Source organism: Synchiropus splendidus, chromosome 10, assembly GCF_027744825.2.
Source record: "Synchiropus splendidus isolate RoL2022-P1 chromosome 10, RoL_Sspl_1.0, whole genome shotgun sequence".
NCBI classification, from domain to species: Eukaryota; Metazoa; Chordata; class Actinopteri; order Syngnathiformes; family Callionymidae; genus Synchiropus; species Synchiropus splendidus.
In genome coordinates this window covers 2,266,488-2,281,103 of record NC_071343.1, presented here as the reverse complement: position 1 = coordinate 2,281,103, position 14,616 = coordinate 2,266,488, and the positions used below count along the sequence as shown (strand labels likewise).

General features: G+C 49.4%; 1 protein-coding gene across 5 annotated transcripts in view; it reads left to right on the top strand.

The window, feature by feature from the left end:
• Positions 1-14,616, top strand: part of LOC128765648 (ATP-binding cassette sub-family C member 4-like) — a 37,003-nt gene that overhangs the window by 8,904 nt on the left and 13,483 nt on the right. For 4 of the 5 annotated variants that reach the window (XM_053876549.1, XM_053876552.1, XM_053876551.1 and 1 more), the window contains 5 exons: positions 48-194; positions 5,833-5,912; positions 13,585-13,735; positions 14,306-14,425; positions 14,495-14,605. In XM_053876549.1, coding sequence (XP_053732524.1) covers positions 48-194; positions 5,833-5,912; positions 13,585-13,735; positions 14,306-14,425; positions 14,495-14,605 — 609 coding nt within the window. The remainder of the gene's footprint in view (positions 1-47; positions 195-5,832; positions 5,913-13,584; positions 13,736-14,305; positions 14,426-14,494; positions 14,606-14,616) is intronic. The other variant, XM_053876553.1, reaches the window with a different exon arrangement.

Here is a 14,616-nt window from a genome sequence, read left to right as displayed (position 1 = left end):
CGGCTCCGACAGTCACATGCCGCTGACGGACGCTTCTCTCGGCTCAGGTTTGACGGCCACTTCAGTGGTGTTCGGCTTCCTGCGCTGCGTCATCTTCTTCAACGTGCTGGTCAGCTCCGCCGCGTCCCTGCACCACCACATGTTCCACGCCGTCCTCCGCACCCCGGTCACGTTTTTCGACAGCAATCCAGCGGGTAAGTGGCTCCGTCTTCACAAGACACCAGCGTCAGCGTCTGTCTTTAGTGCTGGGGGAAGTTGGAGGGAGCGAACTCACCACTAGAGCGCAGACTGCGACTTATACACCGAGCCCGTCCATCCAGGCTGGAGCCCGTCACCAAGAACTACGCTTCTCTACCTGCAGTTATCTACATCCACCCAACATACGCCATTTCATTATGACTTCATTTTGAATGAAGAATGCTCATTTCCTCATGGAAACGACAAAATAGAAGCCTAGAAATGAAACATAACCCTCGCAATTATAGTAATAATAATGACAATCATAAAAACTTTCATCAGATTACACTAAAATTAAACGTCTATCACAGATAATAAACAACATGAGTATATCATTTACCTCAGTCTCTTACGATTAAAAATAAATAAATAATAATAATAAAATACAGATTTTTATTTATTTTTTATTATATATACATATATATATATATATATATATATATATATATATATATATATATATATATATATACTCTATTAATTGTATGCAGTTTTGTTTTTTATTTTATTCATTACAAAATAAAAACGATAAACCAAACTACATTGATTATTACAGTCAAATAACCTCAAATAAAAAAAGCTGGCGAGTCCTTTGACTTTCCCAAAAGTTGCATCTGGGTCGTGTCCCTCTCTAATAACTTTGATTCCTCCCCAGCATTGTTCACCTGTCTGCGGATAATTGCGCCGCCTAATCTCTTCATAGCTACACGCGTGTTCGACACGAGCCGCGCGGCGGCTGGGAATTCTCCACAACAGGAAAACTTGTTCTGGAATAATGACGCCGTAATGAGCCCTAATAAAAGTAATGACGGCGGTGATTCAGAGGGGCGTGTCGGTTTCCAGTGTGGCCCCCACCTCAGGGGCCCCATCTGAGAGATCGGAGGGTCATAGCGTGATGATCCGTCCAATAGCGCACGCAGCAAAGTGGAGGCTGCACAGCCGGTGCTACCTGTGAGGCGCCGTCCTGCAGTGTCAGTTACGGCGGTGTCAGCCGCCATTGTGGCCCCCGGGCGAGCACACAGCCCTCACTCCATCACCGGAATGACAGACTCCTCAAATCTGTTTTCATTCGCCAGCGCTCCATCACCACAGAGATCCATCAGCCGTAATGATAAGTATCCGCTGCTGATATGCGCGCGAGAGCAGCGGCGTCAGCTAAGTGTAGCTTTTGTGACGTGCTGTTAAGGGCCTGACAACTGTTTACATAGCTGGCTGATAGGTGAGCTGCCGCTGGTGAACACGCCGGATTGTCACTCCCAGAGTTAAAGGTTACTATTTCACGCCTCGCTGCACAAAGGTCTGGCTTTTTTTTGTTGTTGTTGTTGTTCTGTCAAGCTGCTTTGTAAGGACTCAGCACGCCACTCCTGATTCACCCGGCGACACGTTCGAGCCTTTGAATTCCTCACCTGGGTTTTCAAGCCTGGAGATTGAGGCTCATCTCAGCACACAGCCAGGGTCGAGAGCAGCGGCGCAGCTCTGCAGAGCAAACACAAACAGAGCAAAATTCATTTCTCAAACACAGTCAATTCTAGGTGAAATGCTTCACACCACTCCACTCTGTTCACTTTCTTTCACCGATTTGCATTTCAGATTCCCTTCATAGTTCAAATGTTGCTTTAATATCAACCATTTATCTGTCTTTTCATTTTTTAAATTAGATGTTTGCATTTTACATTGTTTTATTCTTGTTTTGTAGCCGTATTTTGTTACTTGATTTAGATCATTTTTAGATTTTGTAATTTATTTAAAGGTGTTTTGGCATTTAAAATTATATATTTCAAACATCACGTACATCCAGGAGTGTTAGAGAAAGGTCCGAACATCTGCTCTTCTATGTGTGGAGCTGCCAGTTGGAGGGTTGTTTAAAAGCAGTACCCCAAAGTCTTTTAAACGGGTAATAAACCTGTACTTCCAGATGTAAACAACAAAATGGAAGACAAAAAATCAATGTTTAATCTGTGCTCCAGAATTTTGTTGATGAGCGTGAGGAGAGCAAGAGCTTCAGGGAAGGACTGGAACGCGTCAGCGCTGAGAGACTTTAACAGAGACGGAACAGTGTGTTCCAGATTGGGATCTGTCCCGACTGTGGAGGAGGATGAGTTTGTGTTTAAACGTGACGGTCGATTGGTGTGAACGGCGGATGAAGCACCCTCGGCTTCCACGCGGTGTGAGACCGGGTGAAGGCACGGTGGGGCCCCGGATCTTCACCCAGGACGCTGAAGTGGTTCCAGCTCCTCACTGGTTTCCATCAGGAGCAAGTTCATCTGTATCGTTCCAGGCTTCTCCTGCCAAACCGGCTCCTCAGCGCCGCCTTCCTGCAGCCAGACAATGGCACGCGCTAATCACGCATTAATAAGTTAATAATTTGAGGAAGATGTTTGAGGATTATGACGGCTTTCCATTCAAATCGGATCCAGCCAGAGCGGCACAGACAGAGGTGGATGTGTTGAGCTGATGTTGATCCCTGTAATTTAGTGTCATTGAGTGGGTTAATCCCCTCTGAGACTGTCGACCAGGAGCGGGGCGGAGGAGTGGAGTTTCAGCCGACGCTCGCCCACGCGGCCGCGGCGGCGGCGGCGGCCCGCTGCTGTTGACGCAGGGAAACGTTTGATCGATCCTCATGGCGTCGACAGAAGCGCCGTTCCCCGACGTCTGTATTTCAGCCGGAGAGTGGAGGAAGGACCGCGGCGAGGCGATGATATCGAAGTGTGTAAATTGAATGTGGAGATGGAGAAGTGTGTGTGTGTGTGTGTGTGAGCGTGTGTGTGTGTGCAGCGCGGCTGATAGAGCTCCCCCTCACGCTGCACTTGCACTAGTTAATTGCATGAAAGGAAGGAGAGGAGATTGCAGGCACCTGGCGGTGAGAGCGAAGAGAATGGATTTAGAATGTGTTAGTGTTGGCAGCAAGGCGCCGGCGGTGAGCGGCTGCTCGCGGCCCGCGCAGGTGAGCCGTGCCACCTCCAGCCTTGGCAGCCCCCTCCCCCCCGCTCTGCTGAATGGACCCGCTGACTTTGGTGGGGCCCACACATGAAGCGGCTCCGAGCCGTCCCCTTATCTTGATATTTACAGGGAGGAGTGATTTGCCACACACCCTGCTCTCGCCCACTGTTCCACTTCCTTAAGTCCAATTGGGGGCACGCTCACCTAATACCTGCACCGGAGGGCTCATCTCATTTGGCGGGGCTCCGTGTTTCCAGAGAGCGGAAAGTGGTGCAAATCTCCGCTGGAGTCTGGAAGCATGAGAAAGGGCCGCTGAGAGTCGGGCGAACAGTGCATATTGTGGAGGACGACGCCGGGCCATGGAAGGCTTTGTCCCACGCCGATCTCCCCTCATAGGCATTTGCACCAGCATCTTTGTGTAACGCCATCGCTGTAACGGATCCCCTCCGTGGATGGAGAAAGGTCCTCGCTACATTCTCTGCGAACTGAGCCGCTTGTCAAACAGCTGATAGCTAGCTGAGTGACGCTCGCTGCTTTGATGCCCTCCAACCACGGCATGATGTAACCCGCAGAAACAGATCCTCTTCTCATTGGCATTGTTTGGCGTGAATTTGGGTCATCTCAGGCTTAGCTGGTAAAATGACATCAAATATTATTCCAGAAAGAGCCTGCGTGGCTGCGTACATGAGGCAGACTCGGCTGCTGCTCTCGCGCCGGAGCCCTCCCCTCAGGACGTCTCTATGCTAAAGGGCCACTCGCGCTGTGAATGAGATTAGCCGGCCCCCAAATGCACAACATGCTTACGCCACTTGACTTTGAATCAGCGCTGATTTGGAGCATTTCTGAGTTGTAGCGGGGAATAATGCTCCGGTGGGGTTTATGCAATGGCTGTTATGGGGAGCCCGGCCTCGTCGGCATGCATGTTTCAGGCGGGAGCGGCACTTGGGATAAAGATGTAAGCAGCTTATGGCTGTGGAGGGAGGTGATTACAGGGCCCACCTCCGCTGTTCGAGGCCGGCGGCGCCGCCGCGGTGGAGACGTCCGCCGCTCCCTTCCCTCCAGAAATAAGGATCGACGATTCCAGGTGTTATTGGGCCAAGTGGGCTCTAATCTGAACATATTGGACTCACGCTGCCGGTCATTCACTCTCGCCTCACCAAATGCCGCCTGAGCTCCAGCTCAGCTGCGAGTGCGACGCCCGGCATTCTGAGGCGGGACGTCACCAGTTTGAATCCCAGGGAGGGAAGCCGCGCGCGCCGCGAGGCCAGCTCTTACTCGCTGATGATCGGAGAGCGCCAATCTGTTGCTGGGAATACCGACTCACTTCCAGTGCCCACCTCCACCACCTCTGACAAACCTGAACACCATCACAGCTAACTCTTCCAACACACGACAAGTCCATTTTCACCACAGCAAAATGGACAATTGAGCCACTTCTTCAAACTGAATTCTCACCTGGATATTCATAGTTTAGATTTCCATTCTTTGATGGTTGAAATAATACTGCAGATATCGAAATAGAAATTTACTTCCCCCATACGTTTTGTACCGGTAGATCTCCAGACAAAAACAGCTCTGATTATCGAGGAGCCAAGTAATAATAATGGTAATTAACTTGTTGTTGAGATGAAATAAATTCATCAAAATCCCAAAACAAAACATTAAATTCTGTGCAATTCATGTCAAAGTACCCCAGTCTCCAGTGCGTTTCTGACGTCGTTTGAAAGAGAGTCACCTTCCTTGCTGGAATGTTGGGGATAGAACAAACATAGAGCAGAAACTACCGAGCTCCAGATGCTCTCTGAGGCTGATCCTTCAACGGCTGCAGACCGACAAAACCTCTGGACCAACGCCCTGCAGGAGCCCTGTCACGATCCTCCAGTCACAGAATTGTGTCTGAAATGTATGCAGTAAATATGCCGGTTCATAATTTCAACACATAAAGGTTGTGGACTTCCGTTGGACCAGGGGTTTCAAGCTCAATTGCGTAATGGGCCGAACATAATATAAGGCTTGACAGGAGTCTAAACCAGGGGTGGGCAAGTCGGTCCTCAGAGGGCCTCTTTCAACCTATCAAGCCTTCAGACACCTGACTGGTGGAGCGTTGAGGGCTGGTTAGGTTGCAACAAAAACCTGCACCACCGCGGCCCTGTGAGGACCGGCTAACCCACCCTGGATCTGAACTATAGATATCGATTCTCTGAAGCTAAAGCTAGCTTTTCTGTGGCTAATGCTGAAATATTTACGTGGTACACTGCAGTATTACACCAAAGACTTCGCCTCATAACACCAGACACGCCCCGTTTTTTTCCTGACATAAAAAGGTATCCAGTTTCCGATCAAATGACCATCCATCTGCCTCTGGGTTTTTCTAAGTTGCCATTTCTAATCTGCTCGCTAGAAAGTGAATGCAATGCTTCAACACAAGCTTACCAACATGTTGGAGGCAACTGAATAACGGAATTAAGGCTGTTGGGGGCCCTTGGACATGTTGTCTCGGGCCAGGTTTGGGTCCCGGGCCTCGGGTTTGACTGAACACTGTTCTTCACAGTTAAGTAGCTCATGTTATCTTGCACTGAAGGAATCATTTTTTTTTCCAGACATCTTCAGTGTCCAGCGCTAATCTGTCCCTTTGTGCTGTGTTTTCTTCTCCAGGGCGAATCCTCAATAGGTTTTCCAAAGACATTGGCTACCTGGACTCTCTGCTCCCGTGGACGTTTGTGGACTTTATCCAGGTGAGTCTTACCTCGGCGGGTTGGTTGCTGGCGCTGCAGCACGGGAGGCCATTTCATGCCTGGCTAAACCTGCTTTGTGGCCCGGGTCCCCTAATCTGAAAACAATTACTGCGGGATTACCTGCTCGCGCGGCCCAGCGCCTGCACAGATTTAATAAAAGTGTGCACACAGGATGAGGGCGTGGCGCTTTATGGGGTGACACAACAGGAGCGGCATCTTCACAGAGAGAGAGTCTAAATACTGAGCAATAAATTGGGACAGAGCGCATCAACGTGGAAATAAAGGGCAGAAGATGGTGGGGAGCGGACGACGGGGATGATGTGTGGCGGGAAGAGTGGGCAGCAACCCTGCACTGTGTTGACGGTGAAGTGGGAATGGAGCGGTCAGGTTAGAACATATCCCGCGACCTGCCATGCAATTCCCCTAATGCTCCGATGGGTCCGGTAGCCAAGGGCCAACCCGACACGTATCCAGCTTGGGTTACCAATTGCTGCACCGCCACCATGACAGCAATCTCCCACGAAAGCCTGCGGAGATGCGCCAGCTCATGCACCTAGTGCCACAAAGAAGGGAATGTTCGCCGCACAATTCAAGTTAGCGGAGCAGGCGTGGCTCCTTGGTTAGGGCCAGAGAATGGAACAAAGGCGGCCTGAAAACGAATCCCCCGCTCACAATGCCTGAGTGATGTTTGTGGCAGATACCCATCTCACGGGAGACAAAAGCCATCTTAAATGCTGAAAGCACAAAAGATCATAGGCACAATAGCTTTTTGTCCGCCGTAGCTCTCCTCATTTTGATGATAAGGTGAATAATAGCTGAAGTGAAATCATAACTTTGCAGAAGTCCCCAAAGGTCCAACTGACAACAGTGAAAGTGTTCTAGGTCATAAAAACAGTCACAGAAATCCTCGCTCAACTAGGACAGTGGTGGTGAGACTGGGTGAAATCCAAGGAGGCACCTCTTCTGTTTGGGACATTACATAACGGTGGGGACTTTCTGGTGCTCCGCGCGGCTGGAGCTGAAATAGCGGCGGACAAAAGTGGCACGGTCTGGACAAAACACTTTTGTGGAGGCAGCTCTGTGCTCTTGTTTGCAGGTGTCTTTCATTAATGCTCTCAGGAAGGACCATTTTCACCCCTTTTATCGGAGAATTAACGGCACAGAAAGGCGGCTGATCCTGACTATTGTTGCTCATTCCAGAAGGGACATTTCCCCATAGTCATTGTTCAAATGGTTGTCAGGGCGGGATAAAGTGAAACTTCATAAACAATGCCTTAACTGGTTTATCTCTTTCTATGGGGAGAGGCCGTTTCTGTGCGGGGATTTGTGGCCTTTATCGTGGAAGAAGCACTCCGCAGCCCCTCAGCAGCGCCCCCTTGACCAGCCTGGCTGGGGGATTCCCTCAACCGGGTCACACCCAGGGGCCTTGTTTTGTTGTTGTTTGGTGCAGTGGGAAAATGAATCTGCCTCTTTCGTTCTCCGTGGTTAAAAGACAAAATGCGCCAATTAAAATGGCCTCCGGCGTTAGCTAGCTTTTGTGTGTGGACTTGACCTTTAAATCCCGGGTTGCCTCTGTTTTTGCAGAGCAGGGGGGGGCGCACTACAATGAGTGGTCTCATGGAGCCTTTCAGTCAGTCAGTTGTATCTGTACACGTTGTGAGTCAGAGCGCTTGCTCTTCATCTGATGACCGCGTGACTGGAACACGATGATGTCATGGCCTCCTCTCTTTCGTCTTCGCCACTTAAACAACCATGTTATGGAGCGCTTTTAAAAAAAGAACAGTTTACTTGCGGACAAGGTTGAGATACTCAAACAAATGACTCGCATAAGGGCTTTGTTTACATCACTATAACTGCATGTTTAAACCTTGAAGGAAGGAGAACTGTCTTTTGGCAGAACTGCAAGCAACAAGTACCTGCTTTTCTGTGCATTCTAAGCATGTGATGGATACACTCAAATGAGGACAAACATGAGTCAGATACCACCCGCACACTGATTCAGAAACAGTTTTGACATAAGCTCAGTCCCTCCAGGAGATGGCGATGTTGTGATCGCAGCTGTGAACGCAATTCCAACCAATCCCTGCACTGCACTGCAGATTTGTCACCGCAACTTTCCCACCAATTCAACCAATCAGTTCCTCACGTCTCCTTTCGCCCGCCCCTCTACGCGACATGTGCGGCATCATATTCCGTCAACATATTCCGCCTTGTTGAGATGAAGTGCGACGCTAAAATTTGCCCACAAAAATTGCCACCAAGGGTCGTGATTCGTCGTGAAGCATCCTGAATCCTTTACTAAATGTCCAAATTCCCATGATGGAAATGTAGACTAGAGGGAAGTCAAAAGCAGAACTGACGAGTGCAGGGTCACCCGAACACTATACGGGGCAAACGTAAATAAACATGGCCGACCTCCAGCTCCATCTCTCTCCAGGCTGTTTCTGACCCTCTACATCCCGACCCTGTGGAAGAGGTCAGCAGCTACTGTTTTCATTAGCTGGATTACTGAGCCTCTACCTTTACCTCTCAGACTCCGCCCATCCAAACCTCCGCCAGGCTCCGCACTTGTGAGGAAGAAAACAAAACTATGCGAACAGCCCGCAAACTATCATATGAAAATATGAAATCATCAGAAAAACTGGACTCATTTATTTAGCGTCTACGTTTATTTATTCTGTGTGTGTTCTTAGCACTTGAAATACTCATTTAATATTATTCGCAAAAAAGCATTTTTAGGCAAAAAACTGACACTAGTTTTTTACAAGCTCATTTGCGAAAACATAGAACCATAAATGATTGCTACTTTGACCACAATGAAAACGAAATGTGCCTCAAAATCAGGCATTTTTGACTCCATAAACAATTAAATCTAGCGCTGATGCAGAGTAGCTGAAACGGGAGGCTAAGAGGAGAGTGCAGGCAGGGTGAAACTGATGGGCTCCACTACTGAGAGCAGCGGCTGCTGTGAAAGGGAAGGACATGAGGATCAATGATGGTTTCGAGACTCAGGAGTCAGAGTCAGATGAGTCACAGATGAAGTTTCTGAGTGAGTCTCTCAGAGAGACAAAGTTTGTGAGGACAGATGGTTTGTGGAGAGGAGAGACGGAGTTGGACCAAGGAGCAGAGGAGGACAGCAGTGAGGTTCCTGGATGACCAAGATAGGGTCAGTCGAGGAGGCTGACTTGCTGTGGCAGTGCCTGATGGGAAATAACGGCTAGCCTTGATGTAGTGCTTTTCAGGAAGCATTTGTTCTGCAGTCACACGGGTCACGGTCAGCTGCGTCTGAAGCCACAGCTGCCCTCGTCTGCACTAAAGTGCCCCTCCGACCACCACCATGATCCCTCAGGGGACGAGGACGGTGTCTTGCCCAAGGACACCACGGCAGCGACTGGACCAAAAATGCTCAGGGATAAAGACGCTTATGATGATGTTGTGTTATAGAGCCGATTAGGTGCAGTGAAGTGTCACCCTTTCATCTCTCATTGCTGAAACAACACAAAAGCATTAGCTCTTTCCTTGCACAACACAAAGGCCCATCATCATTAGAGTGTGGGTCTGTAAACTACAAATTGAACACACACACACACACACAAAGAAAAAAGTGTCTATTGTTACTCAACACTGGCGGGTGGATCTTTTCTCCCAGAGTCTATATTGTGTCACGTTGTGTGTCAAGCTTCTTCAGTGGCTTTGTGGGATCTGAGAAGTGCTGACGTAATGGTGAGCGCGGGAGGATGGGATTTCACCGGCTTTCTCTACCACTCCGCTGACAGATGAAGTGAAGAATGCACTTGCTCCGGGCGGCGCGCGACTTATTCGGAGGCTGTATAGGCTGCGGCATGAAATCCCCCACAATGTGACAGAAATGTTGGATTATTTTACAACAAAACGATTGTCTGACTCACAAAAACGCAACGAGGTATCTGTTGGTCAGCAGCAGCACATATGGTGCTAGCATGCGGCTGCGTGAGGTCCGTGGCGCGGCGCTCGGTCCGGCGCCGACTCAGGCCCGGGGTCCTGCGGGCCTGGGAACTGACTCCTCAACGCCCCTTCCGACCTGAGCTCCTCGCACAAGTCAAATAAATGAAGATGAGGAATTTTGTTAGTTTGCCGTTGTGTTCCGCGGTGAAAAGCGTTTTGTGCGGCGAAGAAAAGGAGGAATGAGTAAGTGAGTTTCTGGACACGAATGATTTATAGGGAGTGTGAGAGCGCACAACTCAAAGCCTTTCTCTGATTCCCAAAATGGGGTTGGAAATCAGCAGCTTGACTGAGCCCAAATAAGTGACTTCTTTTACCTTTTCACGGCACACAAAGGCCTAATCCAAGGACTACTTGAGCCACCAATGTAGACAGCGACTGGGACCACCATAGTGTGTGTCACACTCTTCTCACCGCACACAAAACACATTGACTGCAGCTTTATGAAGTGAAAATGGCACAGAATGGGGAGATGTGAAGGAGGCGTCCACCGCCAGAGAAAGGCCGCGGCATCTGGGCATTTAGTGCTAAAATAAAGCCCCGAGATGGAGGAGAATGGAGCGGGTCAGCGCCATTGTTCCAGGGCCTGAGTGGAACGGTCCTGTTTTGTTTCAACACCGCTGACCCTTGCAGCTTATTGTGTCACAGAAAGTGTGGAGTTTGAGAAGAAAAAAATCCCGGCGAAGACAAGGGGAGGACTTTTGAGGAATTTCCTTGACAATGTGTTCCCTTCAATCCTGTTTTGTTTGCACTTTAATTTCCTCCTGGCGAAACTCCGACACTATGACTTAATAAAAGGAGGATGAAAACGAATTGTCGAAATTCCTCGTGTCTGGAGGGATGTTTAATTAAAGTATTTATTTTCCGCCGCGGCGCGGGAGTCGCTATCATCGCACGGCACAAATATAGCAATTAACTTCAATTTTCTGCATTTATTTGGACTTCAAAGCGCCGATGGAATCGCAGAGGAAATAAAGCAATTAGGGTCAGCAGCGACCTGAAAGCGGGTTGGACACAGCAGTGCATCCCCTGCGCCCCAGTGATTCAGTCGCATGCGTGCGGGGCCTTTCTTTTCTTGCAAAGAGCAATTAGCGCTAATTCTTTATTTAAACTGTTTGTATACAAACTCTTTCATCCCTTTATGGACTTTTATGTGCAGCGGGACGTGGCCCGGGGAGTGTGCGGTTCCTGTTTGGTTCCATGGGAGATGTGAGGTGTGTGTTCTCGCCGCCTGACTTATCACACTCATCTGTGTGTCGTGTGGGTGGGGGCCGCGCTGTTTCCGATTCCGACATGATAAGTGGCCGACCGGGCAAATGGATCACATCAAACAGGCCCTGGAGACCCTGGGGAGCAGGAGGAGGCACGGCTCCTATCTGCCGGTTCCTGTTCCCGTAGATGACCCCGCCGTCCTGACTCAGGCTTCCCTGGCCCTAATTGAAAGGGGCCCCATTAGGATTCAAATTCATCTCCCGCCGACGAGCGCGAGAACAGAGGAGGGAAAGCGGCTAATATCCAGCGCAGGGGCGAGATAACGTGCTCTGCAGTCTGGTAGCCTTCCATCAAGGCCAAGATTGAAACTTATGTAGTGTGAAATTCTCAGGATCAGTTGTGCTCAGTAGCCTTCGCTCTGTTTGTGCGGGCCCCACAACAGCGCTGGCATGACCCTCTTATCTCGGCCGCAAATGGAATCGAGTGTCTTTTAGCTCAGAAACCACACAACAGAAGTGATCATGCTTAAAATGGGTGCGAAAACAGAAGATAACATCCGTAATTGAGATGAGGAATTTGATGCTCTGCGTCGGGTTAGTTCGTCTGAGCCTTTGTTGGAATTCAGACGGGATTCGTTTCCAGGGTTTTACCATCCATCGACGTCGTCTCTGGGTGATTTGTATTTTCCGTCCAGAAATGTAAATATTTGACAAAAGAAATAGCCACAACTCAACTCAAGGTCAAATCCAAATTTTGACAGCGGAACATCGCTCGGTAAAGTGAGATTCCAGAGGAGAGTCGACAGCTATTTTCAGCAGCAACGACGCTGTGTGTTGTTCAAGCTGAGCTCAAGTCCAGATTCAAGTCAGTCCACACTCTCCTGGCCATTAGAACAACTTCCTGTTTCACCATGGTCAACCAACCAACCTGCTCGACCTTCGTAGGTTGTGGCTCCTCCTGAGTATCGCACTTTTTTCCCCTGAGAAACAGTTGCCCCGAATTCCCTCCATGTGTGGAGGTGGTGCTTTGCGGAGTGAAAGATCCAATGTATTTATTGAGTTCATAAGGAGTCTCATAAAAGAATGGGCCGACCTCCAAAATGAACAACATGTCGTCCATGTTGCCAGGGAAGTAGCGCTCCATTACGTTTGCGCTGCTCTTTCACAGTAAAATACGAATATCGTCACCACATAGTTTTCTGGATTCACATGGCTTTTCACCGTTTTCTGCATGAACGAGTCTCCCTCCGCTGTGGTTCTGGGTGGAGCTCCGCAAAGATAGAACTGTTGCAGAATTGAAGCCGTCGCCCGTGGAAATGGACACATTGGAAACAATGTATTCTTTTTGAAAACCCTCCACACAGCTCCGCCTCTGCACCGCTTCTGGACTCAGTGGAACCTGAGGGTCCTCAGTCTAGATGAAGACACCAGGAACTTAGTTTCATCAGGGCCCATTCACAGGACGATGGCGTCGGTCGCATTCGGCACAAAGCTTTTCAGTGACTGATGCCACCTTTTTTGAAACTGCATCTCAGACCACAGTTTCAAAAAAACATAGTAGTTTCACCTGTATGGCGGATGATGTCATAGCCCCGCCTCTCTATCATAGTATGAGTCGACATATGAAGTGGATTTTCAGTGAAGTGTGACCGAAAACATCCTTGTTATATAGCTTTGCTCGCGACGGTGTGCCTCTTCTATGTTCTTTGCGAGGATGTGACAGCGCCACATGCTGGCCTGGCATGTCTTCTACATGGTTTCCTGTGAGTTCTCCTCAAACATCTTACAGTGCTGAACACCTTTTGAACAAAAGTGGAGGAAAAGATCATGTGCTTCTGCAGAGCAGTGAAGTCAACGACAGAACCCAGTCAGGGCTCTTCTGAACACAGTAGTTTACTCTCTCACATTATAAATTCCGTGCGATGTTAGTGATGACAGTAGCCAAATCACGCTACGAGAGGCGACTCTTTTTCCACTTTTAGTTTCTGTTGTTCTCGCTCTGTGTTTGTATTGTTGTCCCTGGGCACCTCAGCCGCCCAGATACGCCTGGTAACTCGACCATAAGTGACGAGTCACTGTACTCTGTGGCTTAAGTGCGATGTATCAGACACCCACAGTGTTTTTCCCAGAGTCCTTTGCCAGTCACTGCGGCCAGTCTCGCTGGCTGCCAGGCTGGAAGTGTTGAAGGGAAAGCCCAGGGGAGTCAGGGATATGAGCTGCGGTGGCCAAGAGGCAAATTCTCACCTGCTACTAAGTGAGAATTAGTCATGTGATCGTTTTCCCCTTCACGCTGTGAGTCACATACACTCACTCCCACAACCTGCTGCTAGCTCACTGTTTGGCACCGACGGTGCTGCACAAACACAACGGAGAGTTTCTCCTCAGATTAAATGTCTCAGCGCGGTGGCGCTAGACCACACAGCAGGTGTAGAGTTTTCACTCAGCCTGTGGTTAATGTTCCCACTCCTCTTGTGTTCCAGGTAGTTCTTCAGGTCCTCGGAGTGCTGGCAGTGGCCTCCGTCATCATCCCCTGGGTCCTCATTCCCGTCGTCCCTCTGGTGGCCGTCTTCCTGTACCTGAGGTTCTACTTCCTCCGGACCTCCAGGGACATCAAGCGCTTGGAAGCCACAAGTACATTTTCTATCGGCTGACAGGGGTGAGGGTAGGGAGGTGGGCATGTCCGTTTGTGGTCAGAGACAAAGGCGGACCACAGGAATGCTAATAGACCATTGAGTCACGCCATGGTCATTAACATAAAGGCTAAAGGTGGCAGCGGCCTATGGCTCGGCCACACGCAGTTTCCTCAAGAGACGGGAGTTCATGACATGGCCTACAATGGGAGAAATGCCAAGTGGGCAGGACGGGGCTCTTGCAGGCTTTAGTTCATCTATTTAGTCCCGGGCTGAAAGCTCAAACGCACATCGGCCAACAGGTTCTGTCATCGCACAGAAGAAAGCCTCCATTAAAATGTCCAGCGGAAACATTTAGGTTTTGTCTTTGCCTTTGTGCGCCTGACAAACAGCAAGAAAAGACCCTTAAATGGAACCTTTCCCTCAAACAAAACAGCCTCATGTGTTTTTGTATCCGCCGCACAATGTGCCGACTCAACTATTGATCAGTAAATCATCCTCTTTATTTGGACTTGATCACCAGGAAAACCATGAGGGTTGTGTGACAGACTGGTTTCTGTGGTTCCGACAGCTCGGAGTCCAGTCTTCTCTCACCTGGCCTCCACGGTCCACGGTCTGAGCACCATCAGGGCCTTCAAGGTGCAGCAGAGGTTCCAGCAAATGTTCGACGAATACCAAGACCTTCACTCGGGTCGGCATCCTGAATCAACTCGGGCCCAAGGTTTTTTTTTCTTTAACTGAGTGCGCCTGTCTCTCTCAGAGGCCTGGTTCTTGTTCCTGACCACGTCCCGGTGGCTGGCGGTTCGTCTGGACGGGATCTGCTCCGTTTTTGTGGCCATCACAGCTTTTGGTTGCATCACCCTACGAGATGGTACGTTTCCT